The 17,927-nt window shown below is 41.0% G+C and overlaps 1 protein-coding gene across 5 annotated transcripts in view; it reads left to right on the forward strand.

Moving 5' to 3' along the window:
- pde4ca (phosphodiesterase 4C, cAMP-specific a) overlaps window positions 1-12,605 on the forward strand; it is a 36,161-nt gene extending 23,556 nt beyond the window's left edge. For 3 of the 5 annotated variants that reach the window (XM_010770431.1, XM_010770428.1, XM_010770429.1), the window contains exons 2-16: window positions 1,450-1,641; window positions 2,721-2,765; window positions 3,402-3,438; window positions 4,109-4,182; window positions 4,289-4,341; window positions 4,822-4,934; window positions 6,967-7,060; window positions 7,189-7,361; window positions 7,446-7,544; window positions 7,667-7,831; window positions 7,938-8,037; window positions 8,177-8,331; window positions 8,427-8,549; window positions 8,925-9,107; window positions 9,315-12,605. In XM_010770431.1, the coding sequence (XP_010768733.1) occupies window positions 1,450-1,641; window positions 2,721-2,765; window positions 3,402-3,438; window positions 4,109-4,182; window positions 4,289-4,341; window positions 4,822-4,934; window positions 6,967-7,060; window positions 7,189-7,361; window positions 7,446-7,544; window positions 7,667-7,831; window positions 7,938-8,037; window positions 8,177-8,331; window positions 8,427-8,549; window positions 8,925-9,107; window positions 9,315-9,821 (2,113 nt within the window). In that variant the 3' untranslated portion in view covers window positions 9,822-12,605. The remainder of the gene's footprint in view (window positions 1-1,449; window positions 1,642-2,720; window positions 2,766-3,401; window positions 3,439-4,108; window positions 4,183-4,288; window positions 4,342-4,821; window positions 4,935-6,966; window positions 7,061-7,188; window positions 7,362-7,445; window positions 7,545-7,666; window positions 7,832-7,937; window positions 8,038-8,176; window positions 8,332-8,426; window positions 8,550-8,924; window positions 9,108-9,314) is intronic. The other 2 variants (XR_798274.1, XM_010770430.1) reach the window with 2 other exon arrangements.
- The last annotated feature ends 5,322 nt before the right edge of the window (window positions 12,606-17,927 follow it).

The following is a 17,927-nucleotide window of genomic DNA, read 5'->3' on the forward strand; positions in this document are numbered from 1 at the left end:
CTACTCTGGAGTTCCTCAGACTGTTTAGAAAAGGAGACGTGTTGCCAAAGGGAGCTGCAGGTTGACGAAGTCTCTCTGGGTTTGCATGTCTGCACAGGGGCTGTGGGAAAATAGAGATGTGGATTATAGCAAGAACGTGCCCAGACTGGGAAAAGACGCCTTGCCGTGACTTTATTTTGTGTTTTTCCTTTTAGTCATATAATGTTTAAGAGAAACTGCTCCTCCACCTGAACGCAGAGATATTTCTAGACCTGCACTCACACCTGAACCCACCTCAATACTCTGATGCAAATGTTATACCAGATGTTCCTTTAGCCCTTGCAGGCCTCTTCTGAATGTTCATTAGCATGCATGCTTCACACCTCTGATGAAGTGCATATCATGTTGGCTTTTTTCAGGCCAACCTTCTATAACTGAACACATGCTAGCCCTAAGTCAGTCTTTCATGATATGCGGAAAAAACCCCGAAAGTATCAAATGGAGAGATTTTTGCTCCCATTTCTGATGTCATCGACTTGATGTGAATGGCTTTGTTGGTCAGTTATAATGGTTGGCTCAAGAATTGCAAGAATATTATCATTTGTAGACATCAGAATTAGAAGCTATTCTTTATTTTGCTCTCAACACCCCTTGTTGTGGTTCCTGTCTAATTGTGTTTCCTTCAGACACATTTAAATGCAGTGCTGATTATAGTCTACTCTGTCGGATATATCAGTGTGATAACTGCAATCCCACATATTTCACACTGTCACATCCATTGTGCAACCCTCCTAAATTTGTCATTTTCACATCTTATGTTGTGCATTACTAGTCACACTTCCTTTCTAAAATACACTATTTCCTGTGAAAAAGATAAAAATAGCTGTATGGTGTTACAGAGTGATGAAAGCGTGTTATATTTTTAGATTTGGAGAATTGCATATTATGTTTCTCCCTTTCATCCTTACTGGAGCTGAATCAGACTCTCTTATCTGGAGTAGACTACACAGTCACAAGTGTAATATTGTAATAGCATAATGAAACCTGTGGTCTTTGGATCAGTCCTTATTGATTTATGTATTTGTCTCACTATTACATCCACACTGGCTGCTACTCTCACTGAAACTAGTTTATTCAATTGTTATATCAGTACTCCAGTTGTTCCTACGTGATACAAACAAAACACAAAACTGTATGTGTTACAGGAATGTCCAGAAGGAGATTAATACAGGACATTAGTTTCCTTCTGCACACATTATGTCTTATAATGATGTGTTTAAATCAGTTGTAGGATTAACATGTAATGAGAAAACATTCACTCGCTATTGGTTTTACAATGCCAACACCTTATTCAAGAAGTGGGTGTCAGGACGGAGGCATGGATTCTTCTGAATCTGCATGTTTACCCATAAACTGTGTGTTGAGTTATCTAACCTGAATACATTCTGTCCCTCTCTCTTGTTGTTTTAGTTTTGATGTGGAGAATGGATTGTCTGTGGGGCGCAGCCCTCTGGACCCCCAGGCCAGCCCCAGCTCCGGTCTGGTCCTACAGGCCAACTTTCCTCACAGCCAGCGACGGGAATCTTTCCTCTACCGCTCCGACTCTGACTTTGACCTTTCACCCAAAGGTCCTTCCAGAAACTCCTCCACTGCCAGTGACCTGTAAGTCTATTTTAGTCGTTACACAAGTCTATACTGTTGATCTGGCACTGCTTCGTCAATGGTACTACACAATACACAATCATTTATACTTATTTTCTTTGTTTTTCTTGATTTGTTCAAGATTATAGCCTTTATTTCCACCCCCCACAACTGTCTCAAAAGTTCTCGTTCCTACTATGGCATGTCCAATTCAATACACGAAATGAAGACTGTGCTGCTTTGAGTTACAACATCAACAAAAGTCAACCATACTGTAAGGTTAATTATATATCATTTAAGAAGAAATGCTTTAGAACCTAAGCATAACTAAATAAACACAGATCTTCAAACATGTTGAGTGCTCCTCTGTCAAAGAGACACTGACCTCCTCTCTAAATTGCAGGCTAGTCAATAGTTGATTGCAGAGAGAGATGACATTTCTCCACCAAAAAAGGGGCAGTTTTGGTCGAGTGGCTTTTGTGAATACCCTTCTGGTTTCCTGAAATGCGACAGTCCAATTATCCAGGCCCCTCTGTTTAGGCAGCTCAGGAGGACGTTAAGCTTCAAGACACTAGTAACAACAGTTAGGTTAGCGCTTTACAATTAACACCTTTCTAAATTAAACAAAATTGCATGGATTCAATCTGATAATCTGGTAAAAAAATAACTGTCTGCATGTATTGTGATGTTAAAACATAACTGAAAACATACCCTTTAATATGCCCTTTTTCTTTGGCTTCATAGAGAAACCCCAAGGCCAATGCTCTGATAAATGGGGTCTACCTTAAGTTAACTTCAATTTCGTGTTTCAGTCTTTCAGATTCATTAGGGCAGTTTTCAAACAGGCTGTTTTTTAGGTGTGTGTATTAAATCCACCGATCTACCGCCCAACATTAGGTCTTCCAACTATTTTTCCATCTCAAATGCAAGAAAGAAATGGGCAAAATACAACATTTTGTTGATACTTTGATTCCCCTTTTGTGTTTACAATGTATTTCTAAAACCAGTCCCCTACAAAGGTCATAATGTCTGAACACCTTTAAGTCTGTAAGTAGCAGTCGCAGGTCTCCTCATCGACTCTCGCCTATCTGTTTTTGAAGGGAAGAAAGCTTGAAGCACTGGGAAGTCAACTGGTTGTCATCTCGGTGAGAAGAACACGATAAAAAAAATTGGATAAAAACACTGACTCTCCTCTCCTGCATTCCTTCTAGATTGCTTTATTTCCCACCTCCCACTTGACAAATGTGACTAAATATTAAACACTTCACCTATGATCCGAGTTAACCCCCCCCCCCCAAAACATCCAGTTCTCTTTTGTTATTTTTTGCATGTGGCGCTTAATCAGAGACAACCAAGTCTGTTTTTTATTTGCTTGTGAATATTTACCAGTTCCAATTGATATCACCCACCTTTCCACCCTCCTTAAACTGTTTCCTCACCATCCTAACCATACACAGTGCATGACATTTTAGCTACATTTAACATGAAAGGTGCTTTACAAATCGAATTTATTATTATTATTACATTTTAACAAAATGATGACAAAAAAGAGTGATGAATGAGCATATCCGAGTAAGTACATTTGAATTCTCTGGCTCCCTGGTTGCTTCATATGAAAGTGGTATCAGGTGTAGTTTGGTTTCTATTTAAATCCTCTTTACAACGTTATCAAGCCTTGCTATCTAACACAGATGAATTATCATAATTCAGGAGCTTAAAGACAGTTTCTCTAGTCAGTGTTTCATGCCTTTTCCTCCTGTGTATTCTGTTCTGAATTGCAGACATACAGAAGACATGATTGTCACACCATTTGCACAGGTGAGTCATCCAACCTTTCAGGGCTTTTTTTCATCATATGCCAATTAGAAATATTGCCAGATGGTCAAATGTAAAGACAATCCCGTTCACTTGTTAGCTAAAGACAGCAGGTCTAAAATAAAGTACAGATGGTATCGAGACCGGGCTTCTCTGCCTCATAGGAACAGCCCCTCAGCCTTTTGTTGGCCCCGGGACAGGATCAGGCATCCCGCTAGCATTGCATGGCTCTTGCGTGGGATGTGCGTCACACTTACAGTATGCTCACTTTAAACTTTTAATAAGCAGTGAATCCAATACTGCTTGATCATGCTGTTTAAATACGCATGTTGGCTGATAAGGGCTGCTACATTGGTCAGGCCTGGATACCGGATACTCTGGCTGCTGAGCCAGTGTTTGGCTCCAGATGGAGTGACAGACATGACATCAAAACATCAGAAATGAAAACGGGGATGCTTTTGTGCAGCACTTTAGCTTCGAGCATGAAAGCATTATCTGATTGCCAAGGCTCGTTCTAGTTCAAGATGAATTAAGTGAAGGCATGTGCAAGTATTTAAGGCTATGGATTAAGTGGCATGTGTGGTTTCATCAGAAATGTATTGTGCGTCACATTATGATCATGATGAGGATGATGATGACCTTGTGCATCCAATCTCTTCTTCCTATCTTTTAGGTTCTCGCCAGCCTGAGGACAGTCCGAGGTAACTTTGCCGTCATAACCGGCCAGCAAGATCGCACAGCCAGCAAGTAGGTCTTACTTTTTTTTTTTTACTGTCACACAAGTATAAATATAATCATGCTGTAGTTACATTATGAATTTTGCTTGCTCACTTTGGATGGTTTCTGTCTGCAGGACACGATCCTCAGGCAACAATCCACCATCCATGTGCAAGACCAGCCTCGCAGGTTGGTACTGATGTCAGAAATGGGCTGTTTACTTATCAATATCCCATGATCAACACTGAGCCTGGAAAGCCTAAAAGACTGAGAGAAGGGCATTATCATGCTACAATTTGGGTTACTGGTGACACATCACAGAGATAAATGTCACTTAAGTACAAGTTCAAAAAGTGAAGGTATACACTACACTGGTGGCCCCTGTTTGTGTGCACAAATATTATTATTATTATTATTATTATCATTATTGTTGCAGGATGCGTTTTACTTTTGTACATAAAATCTTGCTAAGAGGTAACTACAGTAGTAACTAGAAATGTGACAGTATAGTTGCCTTCCACAACTACATAAACATTTATTTAGATTTCTCAATCAACAATAACAGAAAGTTAAACAGTAAAACTACTTTTTGGGAATTGAATCAAAATGTGAGCAGTCTCTACTAGTTGTAACTTTCCCATAATTCCTTGCTGTGTTTGTCCTGTACAGAGGAGCCGCACCAGCAGCTGGCAATAGAGACTCTGGATGAGCTGGACTGGTGTCTGGAACAACTGGAGACACTGAAAACTCGACACTCTGTCAGCGAGATGGCTTCCAACAAGGTACTAACAAAATGCGCAAACACACAGTGAGCCCTCAGCGATCCTGAAACAAATCAGAAAGCTCACTTTTAGAAAGAAACCATCATGAAAATATGAAGCGCATCTTCCATCCATCGACAGAGTGGAGAGGGGCTGATTTAGTGAATGAGCGGGTTGGTTTCGTGTATGCAAATAGTGACTAGACACACTCCTCCCCCCACACATCTGCAGACAAATCAACTGAGGCAGGTGGAGCTGAAGATGCAACGGCATCCCCCACATCCGTTCATCCAGGCTTGATGATTCTTCAATTAGACCGCCCACACAATATGCACAGGCTCTTCATGTTTACACACACACACATTGTATACATGATACATATACCATTACACATGCCACATGGTTACGCACCAGCCCATTTCTCCAGATCAGTCAATGAGCAGCTTCTGCATCTCTGTCACAAAACAGTTTTCTTTAATACATGACTCCTAAAAAGAGTGAGAACTCTATTGACTTTTCAAATGTTAAATGTTTAAATAGCTCAGTTGAGGCAATGCTCATTTAAGTCCATTCAGAATTTTACAACATAGTTAATTAAGTGTAAAGTTGGGTTGCCGATTTTATAAAGAGTAATTGCGCCAAGTTAAAAGTTTGTGTTTTTTTTGTGCAGCTTTAGTTTATTTCCACTCATTAACATAACATTTCAATGATGCTTAGGCAGCCTGTTTGGAGCTTATCTTTGTGTTTACAATCATATTCATAAGGTCGATTCGGGAACTGTTTTTATTTTTGGCTCCGTGAATGAAATCCCCCACTCCATCCTATCAGAGCTTCTCCTCCATGTCTACTTCAAACTTGGTGCACATGGTGTGTCTCACAACCTCTGCCTCCGTCACACTCAGCCCTGCCCACTGAGTGCATCCCCCCACCAATGAGATCCCTCCGTCTCTCCCAGCCTCTGCTGCAGCAGCCGTCTGATTGGCCTCTATTCTTAGGCATGTTTGGAAGGAGGCGGAGATTAGAGTACCTCGTTCTGCCTCTGTTTACACACACAGAGGAGCAGGCAGTAACTGAGTGAATGAGGGAGAGTCAGGGGGAGCACAGGCTTCTCTGCCTAGCATCCTCGCATCCCTCAGCATTCCTGCCACTATGCTTCCACTCTCTTCTTCTTCTTCTTCCGTGGACCTCTGAACAGGTTTTTTTGTTTCAATCTGTTCAGCTCGTACTGATCAAAGCTTCCTCTTGTGGACTGCCTGCTAACTTTAGATTTTGCTCAGTCCATCAGTTTAGGAGCACCAAGAGTCCCTTCCCTTAGGAGGACCAGAAAGCTCAGCTCTTTCACTCAGTTTTATTTTTGCTCCCATGCTTGACTTTGCGCTGAAATGCCAGAAGAGAGTTATTTCATCACTGTGTCGTGGATGTTCATTCAGGTAAGGGGAAGCGAGGGCGAAAGTGGGCGGGAGGGGATGAGCACTGCTCACATGTTGCTCTTTTGAAAAAGTAAAAAACTGGTGGCTGACATGAGACAGCGGACTTTATCTGAGACTTTCAATTAGATTTCGGATTTGATAAACCAATCCATATGCATGTGTTTGGGTGCAGCAGACTACTTGCTTTTTGTGTGTTTTATGTTTTCATTGGCTTTTGCACTTTGTGACGTGAGAAGAAAAACAACACATGCGAATGCTTCAAAGAAGGCATCTACATGTTGTTGGTGTAAGTATTGCGGTTATATTTATAGATGATTATAGTTGTCAAAGTGACCTCTGGTAATGAGTTCCAGTAAGTTAGGCATTATTCAAGAGGACATCTTCTGCCTTCAAACTCAGGGGAATCAAAAGTTTGTGAGTTGCTTTGTGGCATGACACAATTTACTTGATCTCTCTATACAGTACATACATACACCAAACCCTTGGACATAGAGAGCAGGATGTAAACCTGATGGCATTCAACAAGTGTTTCTCCTGACTGAAAAAAACAGATTGTGCTGATGTTATCTATCCTGATCCAAAAAGAGTGTGATTAATGAATGTTTGTGTGTGTTTGTCCTTAGTTCAAGAGGATGCTGAACCGAGAGCTCACCCAGCTGTCAGAAACCAGCCGTTCAGGGAACCAGGTGTCTGAGTTCATCTCCAGCACCTTCCTCGGTAAGATACCTTTCACTCTGGTCAATGCACTTGCTGCACATAAACATATGTATCAGATAAATGTGTGATATGGTTAGCGTTTGAAATGTAATAAATAAGAGACTGCTGTGTCTGTCTTTATCTGACAGAGAAGCAACATGACATGGACATCATGTCTCCGTCGGCCAAGGAGAAGGACAAGAAAAAACGGCCCATGTCTCAGATCAGCGGTGTGAAAAAGGCCACCCACAGCCCCAGCCTCGCCCCCTCCACCATCCCTCGCTTTGGGGTCAACTCCAGCCAGGAAGGACTTCTAGCAAAGGTGTGGTCACAAATGACTCTTTTTTACTCTCCATTGTACAGTATGTTGTAATGATGTATATCTGTGCTTATTGTCCGACAACAGGAACTGGAGGACATAAACAGATGGGGTATCGACATCTTCAAGGTCTCTGAGTATTCTGGGAAACGCCCTCTTACGGTCACTATGTACAGCGTCTTCCAGGTAACTCTTCTCTTTCTCAACATTTGCTACGGTAAATTGACGAACAAGACAGTATTTGAATGAATGACCTCACATTTTAGTAAATGATCGAGCTTGACTGTCCTTCTCTCCTGCTGCTGTAGGAGCGTGACCTGCTGAAGTCCTTTAAGATTCCCGCAGACACCTTCATTACCTTCATGATGACTTTGGAGGATCATTACCATGCCGACACGGCCTACCACAACAACATCCATGCTGCAGACGTGGTCCAGTCCACGCACGTCCTACTGTCCACGCCTGCTCTGGAGGTAGGGTTTGTAATTTCACCAAGGGGGGCAGATTCGTACTTCCATTATCATTAACACAAATACATGCACACATGTTGACAGTATTTTCCTTCGTGTCTCATCCAAGGCTGTGTTTACTGATCTGGAGATCCTAGCCGCTCTGTTTGCAAGCGGCATCCATGATGTGGATCACCCTGGAGTTTCCAATCAGTTTCTCATCAACACCAGTGAGTTTGAATAACTCCACAGCTGTTATTTGAAAGTGTGTGAGTGCTGAGTGTCTGTATACACGTGTCTGTGTAGATTTGTGTTTCCCATTTTGGTGTTTTACTGTGCTGTCTGTAAACGTTTTGTTTTTGCATTCAGACTCTGAGCTGGCCCTGATGTACAATGACTCCTCGGTGCTGGAAAATCACCACCTTGCTGTTGGCTTCAAGCTTCTGCAGGAAGATAACTGTGACATCTTTCAGAACCTGAGCAAAAAGCAGAGGCAGTCGCTGCGCAAAATGGTCATTGATATGGTAAGATTAGCGACATAGTTCTGATCTTTCTCATTTCAGGGATTACACTTTGTTTATTCAAACAATCTTTTTAAATCTGGTTGCTTTATCTACAGGTGCTGGCGACAGATATGTCTAAACACATGAACCTCCTGGCAGACCTGAAAACTATGGTGGAGACCAAGAAAGTCACCAGTCTAGGAGTGCTACTGCTGGATAACTACTCAGACCGCATACAGGTAAAAAACGGTTTATTATAAATTTTAAGAGCTTCAATATGTTCACATTAAATATGAAAAATACTGTATTTTGTAGTTTACCTTAGCACTACAGAGCATTGTAGCCTCTTTCAGCTAATTGATTTGTTTTTTACAGCCTCCAACTTTACTGTTTTAGTTCAGTTTAATCCGGTCTGCACCATGTATGTTCCCAGCAGGAAAGCTAAAAAACAGACTGTGCACTTCCTACTTAACACAGAACTGCTCACTAAGTTACAACTAGCCGTACAATGTTCAATCTCAGGGCCTGATGGAAACCAAAACAAAAGCAAACCAAACAGAAACATGTGTGCTGTATATCTGAATAGGCATATTTTTTCATGTATTTCACTGTAGGTCCTTCAGAACATGGTGCACTGTGCAGACCTGAGCAACCCCACCAAGCCTCTGGAGCTGTACCGACAGTGGACCGATCGCATTATGGTGGAGTTTTTCACCCAGGGGGACAGGGAGAGAGACAAGGGCATGGAGGTCAGCCCCATGTGTGACAAACACAACGCCTCCATAGAGAAGAACCAGGTACAATATTAGAGCTGAAATATTTAACTCATGAAATTTACTCAATTTTTGCAATACGGCTCCCAAGCACTAGGATGGGTCAAAAGCAGAATATAAATATCCCCTCTGTGGGACTAACAAGGGTGTATAAAATAAATAACAAATACAATGGTGGAGAGAATTTAGCAAGAAGGGTACTGAAAAAAACACTTTTGTCTCGCTCTTTAGGTGGGTTTCATTGACTACATTGTTCACCCTCTGTGGGAGACGTGGGCCGACCTGGTGCACCCCGATGCTCAGGAGATCCTGGACACACTGGAGGATAACAGAGAGTGGTACCAGAGCATGATCCCCCACAGCCCCTCCCCCCACCCAGAGGGCCCCGAGGAGGGAGCCCTCACCGGGGAAGCCTCAGCACTCGGTGGGGGCAGCGGCTCTATTTCGGCGGACAAGTTCCAGTTTGAGCTGACCTTGGAAGAGGAGGGAGAGTCTGATGACGAGAGTCTGCCCGAGGAAGAGGAGAGCTACAGCGGCAGTCGGGGGCCCGAACTCTCCAGAAGTGATTCTGGCAGCGGATTGGATTCAGTTTCGTCCACGTCTCGCATGCTCACCAAAAAGCTCACCACTGATTCAGTCAGAACGTTTTCATTAGACTCTGATAAAGAAATGGCTGAAGAAAGAGAAACAGAGAATGAAGGCGTCTCTGGAGTCCCACGCTTCAGACTTGGGACATAGCACCCGCCAAAAGTAGTATTTCTTTTGGCCTTTTTTGTTTCTTTTATTGATCTCGGTGCCTCCTCTTGACTCCCTTTCTCCCACTCCAACCAACCTGGTTTCTGCGGACAGCATCACAGCAAACCTAGGGTGGGGAGTAAGTGAGTGCGGTGGTTGCGGAGGGTGTTAAAAAAATGCTGCAGTTTTACCCAGCAGTCACTTGCACTGGAGAGAAACAGATGGACATTTTAATAGAGGACAGGAAACCAAGTTTCTGAACTGTCCTCTATGCTCTGCGTCTTTCAGTCAGACGTACTGTGGATGAACTACAGCGAGGATGAGAAGTTTTAAACCTAAAACTTCCCCTTTACCAGCCAACCCAAGGTCTACTTCAACAAAGAAAGAACTGTCTTCCTCTTTGTGAAGAAAGTGAGGAAGCTATGAATGAGCGTGAAAACATATTTTAAGACATCTTGCCAAACTTCACCCTGCCTTCTTAGTTCTTATTTTGTTTGTTTTGTTGTCTTTTATTTAGGTCCATTGAATTGCAGTCAATGAAGGTACAGTAAATAGCAGACTCCAAAGCAGTGTAGGCAAAGTAATGGCAGAAAGGAGCTATGCATGATTTTATGCAGTCATTTTTAATGTAGCAAACATGAGTGGCGCTATCATTATTATTGTATACGTAGCACTTCTTTCAGCTTGCACAGCCTATTTAATTATGTTCAGCAAACAGTAGTGTTGCTATAAATGGCATGCAATGCATAATATTTTATGTACGTTTTTTAGAAGTGTTTCAGGCTCACTATTTCCATTTTTATAAACCTAAACTATGATATTGTCGGTGACAATAATGAACCACGGTCAGCGTAGTGTTATTCAGTCAGGAATTACATCCAGCTATGTGGGCTGTGCATGTGGTGCCTCCCAGTGTCGACATGTGGAATTAAAGTTCTGGCATTGGAGGCAAATGATTTGCAAAGCTATATTCAAAACCCATTGAACTGTAGGACTAGCCCAAATATCAGTAATGTTTCAGTTTTGTTGCTATTTTGACTTACATTTCAAGTCACTAATTCTTGAGTTCTTAGTATTTGGCACCCATTTTTATAGGTTTCCCTTCAAGTTGAGCACTTTACAGTTGGGACTGAGCCAAAACATGAACACATGTCATGGCTGTTGACTTCAAAACAGCTTTGGAAGGGCTGCCAAGCAACCAGCGGAGACATCATGCAAAAGCTAAACGCTACAGTACATCTACAAACTGCATCAAACTATCCATACAAATCCATCATGGTAACTACAGACGTGTCACACAGCATCCAAGCACAAGGGTTGCAAAGACGGATGTCAGCATCATTGTAACTGTAGAAAACAAACAAACCAGGATGGCTTTTTTTTCCTCATTGATCAATATTTTGCTCTTCACAGGGACATAGTCAATGACAAACAAGTGCCAAGCAAGCATGACACAACCCGTACTGTAATTTCCATTTTGCCACTGGCTACTTTCCATCCATGACTGATAAAGTTGGTTGATTGTAGCACACTGTGTGCCAATCTGACCCGAGTGTCTCTGTTACAATTGTTTTTAAACTCCAGTTCTAACGGTAACTGAAACTGATATTGTCTTAATACAGTGTTTTGTTTATTGTGTGAGAGTGAATGACTGGGTTGACTTTTTTGATGTATTTGCTAAGAATAAACCAAAGCACTTTGTATGGTACTTTTACAGTTCTGCACTTCCAGTACAATTTAACATGTATAGTGACTGTTTCACTGTTTTTCTGATGGCTGGTGGTTGAGTTGAATTGCACGGGCTGCACCACAGCTCTTAAAGGTCGGATTTCGGAGGGACTGAAGTCGTTTTTTTTGTCCTTTTTATAAATGAGTGTATGAAAAAGAGGCGTTCTGTTGAAGTGCATGACGTTGGCTGCAGGATGAAGAATATAGAGATCTTACAGAACTTGACCTGTGGAAAAACTTGTTTTATTTTATAACCATAAAACAGAGTGAAAACTATTTGAATGTGTGAACGAGCTGAACGCCTTACCTTCAAACTTGGGATTTTTTTCATAGATGTGTTAACTGACATGCTGGAGTAAAACATGTGCAATCCTTTCTGTAGCCATAAACATCACCAAACAGACAAACACTCAAGGATGCCTTCAACACTAAGGACTATCTAACAGCTCAACCAGCACAACATGCAAGGATTCAGTCTGTCTCTGCATGTCACTAATTGTTTGACTTTGTACATTTTCCTCACAGTGCTTCATGTACAGTTTATTTATTATTTCGGTATTACCTGTCAGAAACGATGGAACGGTAGACTTATTTTAGTCTGAGGTTTAGTACTTTTGTGTGAGAAAGTCACACAGGACAGATGTCAACTATAACTCAGCTTTTTTTCCCCCTTCTCTTTTCTTTTCTTGATGTCTGCGAATAACATTATACATAAGCAAAAATATTCACTTTCATGTTTTTCTTGGTATAAAAATAGTTTAGTGACATATTTCTGAGACATCTCTCATCTCCTGTTTTCCTCTGTTTTCAATGATCTGATCACACATTCATTCACGATCTTACAGTAAGTGTGCTGATCTGAGACTTCTTTGATATATAGTGAAGATAATATAGTCACACGGCCTCAAGTCATCCTAGATCAGTTTTTCTGTTCTTAGAGATTTTATGAATATTGGTCGTGAAGACTTTGCAGCTTTGACAATCCAAACTCTGCTGTTTAACTGTGGGTGTGTTAGCCCTCTCTCCAACTAGAACTGTTTGCCTTGCCAATAAAGGAAAAAACGATTCACTCTTTGATGTCTTTTTCTCTAAATGTTGAGGAAACTAAACCAACCTCCTAAAAGGAAGCAGCTTGCTGATGGTAAGTCATTAGAAAATCGTACTATGCATCAACTGATTGTTCAGTTATGTGGGCTTATGAAATATAATGCATTAAACAACCCCAAGAGATGGCTAAAAGAATATGCATTTAACAACTACAATAGTAAAATATTGCATATGATTATGCACCTGTAATAAATATAATACAATAATAGGATATCAGTGGTAACATAACTCCAAACGAGACCGTTCTTCATAATAACTATACTTTTGATAAGGTCTATTTTGCTGATCAAAACAAAAGCTGAAAATTAACTAATGACGATCAAAAAAGTACTAAAGTTAAGGGCAATTTTGAGGTACTTATACTTTACTTGAATAGTCTATTTACAATATAAGCTATTTCATATTGTATTGCACTACATTGCAGACTTAAATAAATACAAATGTTTCACCAGAAAGAAGTTTATAACGTCATTAACTTCACCTTTACCAACTTTAGCATTGTGAATCAATAATTACAATCCAATAATATAGTAAACAAAATGTAAAACATGTCCCTATCTTGCTCTACTGTAATTGCATTTGTCTATTTTATTATTCTGTTGTATTACAACGTTTACACCATCTTCATTCACTTTTTCAGCCTCAGCTAAATACTGAATCAAACCCCCGCAATAATTTACAAAATGGGTGGAGGCAGGGCCCTGTGTGAATGAACGGATCCTCTTCTCTGATTGGTCAATCCTCGTGCCAATCGTCCTTACACTCTGTACGTAGGTACGTCGCCGCTTATGCCGGGGCTGTCACTCAAGAGGCGCACGGAGCTACTGCAGGTGCATAACTGGGCATTGACTGGGCTAGTCGTTGCTGGGAAGCTGAGGATTAAACACACCTTTCACGGTAAACACTGCGTTGTTTTTGTCATTGCGGGGCCGTGTTAAGTCTAATAGTTTCAGTGGATGGTTACACGCTTGTTATACCCTGGATTTATACTCAACATTTAGTCGTAAATAAGAAGAGTAACCTTCATTTGACATAGCTGGGATGCTTAGCTAGCTCCTGCTGCCACTTTTAAATAGTGGTAACGGTCTGCTGTGTTAGCATTAAAGGTAGCGATGCTAGCTTGATTTCATGCGTTTTCACGGGATAACAACTGCATTTGTATCTGTGTTGCTATCATCACTTTCACAACCGTTTAATATTTAATACAGGCGGTAAATAATATATGACAAAACGACGTGTAGTCTAATGTATGTGTTTTTTCTGCAGCTAACGTGAACCAGAGTGTCAATTTCAGGCTACGTATTCACTAGCAAGCTAACGCTAGATAAGCTCTGGATAATAAGGATGTGTTTAAGGCCGTTTTAATTGAGAGCTTCTTGTGTTTAGAGACGGGCACAGAGCACTACAGACGTATGAGAGTTTGTCGGCGTTTCTTTAATGTAATGCAGGGCAAATTCAGTCCAACCATATGGTCATTCATAATTGGCTGGCTATCGCTGCAATGCCCTCCTGGATGGGGAGGGATAGTCCGTTTAGCAGCTGATGCTTAGCCTGCTAAGCTCCGGTACTTCCGTCCTCTTATCTTCCGTGGGGCGGAGGTTTGGAGTCCTTGCCCTAGCGGTATTATTGGCATGAAGTGGAAACCCTCCAGCCTGTGTGTGGGTATCGACTAGTACTGTTGACACAGCCTCTTGGCGAAACGGCTGCATCATTTTAAGACCTGATAAAGTAATGAGTGTTGCTGAGTGTAACCTGGCCTCACGCAACACGGGTTAAATGAGGCTGTGGTACACTGCCTCTTTGTTCTTTCTGATGAATGATGGAGATCAGCAGTACATCTCTGTTTTCTGTACATTCGTCTTATGAATCATTGATGCCACATATGAGTTGAAAGAGAGAAGACTAACCAGAAATAGTCAGTCTAGTGAACACATTTTGTCTTGATACATGCTTTCTTTCTTTCTTTCTTTCTTATACTTGTTGTAGACCTTTTAACCTTTGACTTAAAGCCAGATTTTTTTGTGTTATGTTATTTTAATATTTCTTGTTTACATGTGTTTTAGATGTTGGCGGTCTTGTTTTTCTTTATGTCAGTATATCCTTTCAAATGATCTTATGTTTCTTTAATGTTACAATGTTTGTTTGTAGATACATTGTTATTTAATATTTTATTTACTTGCTATTACATTACATTAAGCTGGCGCTTTTATCCAAAGCGACTTACAATAAGTGCATTCGACCAAGAAGATACAAACTAGAAGAAAACAGAATCATATAAGTACATCAGGTTTATATAAGTGCTTTGTTAGTCATTCTATTGCTCGAAGTGGAGTCGAAAGAGATGAGTTTTTAGTCTGCGCCGGAAGACGTGTAAGCTTTCTGCTGTCCTGATTTCAATGGGGAGCTCATTCCACCATTTTGGAGCCAGGATAGCAAACCCACGTGTTTTTGCTGATGGGAACTTGGGTCCCCCTCGCAGTGCGGGTGCAGCGAGCTGTTTGGCTGATGCAGAGCGGAGTGCACGTGCTGGGCTGTATGGTTTTAACCGTGTCCTGTATTATCCTTTTAGTATGTTGTTCAAGACCATCATCACAAAACAAGGGACCAGTCCTTCATCAACCGCTTTTCCTGACTGTCTACCAGAGACTTCCCAGTCAACAGTGGGCAAAGCGTTGAGTTAGCCCGGCCCATGTCATCATTTCAGCGTCTCTAAACCACCAGTTTTGCATGAGAAAACTAGACTGGATGCAAATTCAACATGGAGTCAAACCACACTGAGCCAACGTGCCAGAGATAAAGCCAAGTGGAGGGGTCACATGGATGTCATTAAAACACACAGCTTGATAAGATAAAACAACAACAACAACACAGTCATTGTGCTGAAATAGCCAGAATTAGAATTCCTTTACTTGTCTCACAACTGGGAAATATACGGTAATACAACAGCAAGAGTAAAGTGCAGATTAAGTAAGAAGAAGAAGTGAAGGTGAATAACAACTTGCTGCACAATCACATCTCTTTATACTTACATCTGTTAAAGAGGGAGCCTCTCGGTCACAACTACGCATTTTTTAAAACACCCCTTATATGCTGATAATAATTGGTTCGTTCATCTTGACAAAGTTGAGAATATGTTGTCAACAGATTATGTATGTTGTCTGGTTTTACACCATGTCCCCTCCCAGCATGTCCAAAATGATAAGGTGGTGCATGTATGGGCAGGTCTAAAAACCACAGTGTGTGTAGTGTTTACAGAGGAAGTGACGCCTGCAGGGAGGAACATTTCAGAGGAATTCAAAGGGCAATTTAGGGCTATTTTGACCGCCGATGTTTGAGATTTAAAGGCATTGTTACAACAATGACAACATGTCCACCCCTAGATTGTGATTAATGCTGCAAATTGCCTGAATTACGCGGCAATTTTGCCCTTTACCCTCTAAAATGATTCTGACACTGAACCAATACTACACAAAACAAAGCACAGAGAGCAATAATCGGCAGAATTGACACTGAACATTTTTGACAAAGCATTTTGTGATTTAGCTTTTTCCTTGACCAGTCAAAAAACGAATTTGTCATCTGACTAACACCATAATATCTGATTAATTCGCACAACTTTTATGTAGATAAAGCAGCATTCAGCTCAAGCTAAAAACCAGGATAATGCTTTGACTAACACCACAGATGACACAGTATAAAATGAAACATCAGCTCCCATGCAGAGTGAATAAAAGCCTGCAGCCAACAGTATTGGAGTCCCTTTGCTAGCTCTCTGACGCACCAATGGAGAGCACCACAGCCCGGTCAGAAGGGATGCACCTGGTCACTTTAGTTGGCCAAAGGTGCCTGCAGGATTTAGTCATGTGCACGCGACAGGAGTCATGATCACAGACATTAAAATGTGTCAGAGGAGCTAAAAGCAGCTAGCAGGGATTCAAGGTGACATTAGCAAAACATTGAGAAGAAGACAGTGAATGAGATGCTCGCTATCTACTATGAGCATGATCTCAAACTTAAGAGAGGGGTAACCAGATTAATGCATGACAAGTAAATGCATCATGAAGGTAGTAGTATGAGTGGGGACCAACCTGACATCTGCACACCATATCCGCGTTTTGTGCCAGAAGATCCACAACTTTCCCTTTCCCCTCGTCGCCCCACTGAGCTCCGAGCACCACGCTGACCCTGTTGCCCACGGCCGGCCTCAGTGCCCGGTCAGTCGGGCTGTCGCCACCGTTTTTGGCCCCGGAGGTTTCCTGACTCTCCCACATGCTGCTGCTCGCTGCCTGACTACACTTGTGCGCCTTTTCGCACCGTGCTGCTGCACCAAAGAAACGCCTCCTCCTTCTTCTACAGGTCTATTGGAAGATTGTGTATACTACTTCCAAGGTGCATACTGACACCTACTGTATCGGAGGAGGAAAAAAAAATAAAGATTAATAGATAGATCAGAAACAGAAACAGATTTATTACCAGGTAGGTTTACACGTAGCCTACGAGGAATTTGACTTGGTGTCGTGGTGCATACATAAAACAAGAATTAAAAACACAGGTAGAGAACTAGAAAAATATTTAAAATAATACAAAAATATAGTAAAATATAACAGTATTTACATTGCAATGGAATGGAATGAAATATGGAATAAAAATCGGCAGTAATACAAAATATTGTTGTACATTGTGTGCAATGTTAACCCTTAGATGCATAAGTGGGTCTTTTTTGACCCGGTGAGGTGGTTTTCTTAGAGTATCTTTGTAATTTAAAAAATGTATAATTTCTTATTCCAGCTATTCCTCAAAAAACATGTTTTGGATATCATGCCATTCAAATTTTAAATTTAAATTAAGTTTTTGTATTACTACCCCAAACTTCCATAAGTGGGTCAAAAATGACCCGCATGCATGTTCTATGGAATTTCGTTTTTGTTTCACAATGTAAAAACTAATTCTAAAATTCTAAATAGTGAAAAATTTAATATAAAATATTTCTAGTGTAAACCAAAATATAATACTAAATATTATACAAGTGATTTTTCTTAACCAAAATGACAAAAATGGCATGAAAACACATATTATTCTAATATGGGTCCTTTTTGACCCACTTATGGAAGACTGTAGGGTCCAGTCACTCGTGCATCTAAGGGTTAAGAAAAATAATAAAATAAGATAGTACTTTATTGATCCCAATTTTGGGAAATGTTTGTGTTGCAACAGCAATAAAAGACATGGCATTGTACAATACAAATTGAAAAGACTAGAAATAAACAAAAAAGT

This window comes from Notothenia coriiceps, unplaced genomic scaffold (genome assembly GCF_000735185.1).
Source record: "Notothenia coriiceps isolate Sejong01 unplaced genomic scaffold, NC01 NC01_scaffold00008957, whole genome shotgun sequence".
NCBI classification, from domain to species: Eukaryota; Metazoa; Chordata; class Actinopteri; order Perciformes; family Nototheniidae; genus Notothenia; species Notothenia coriiceps.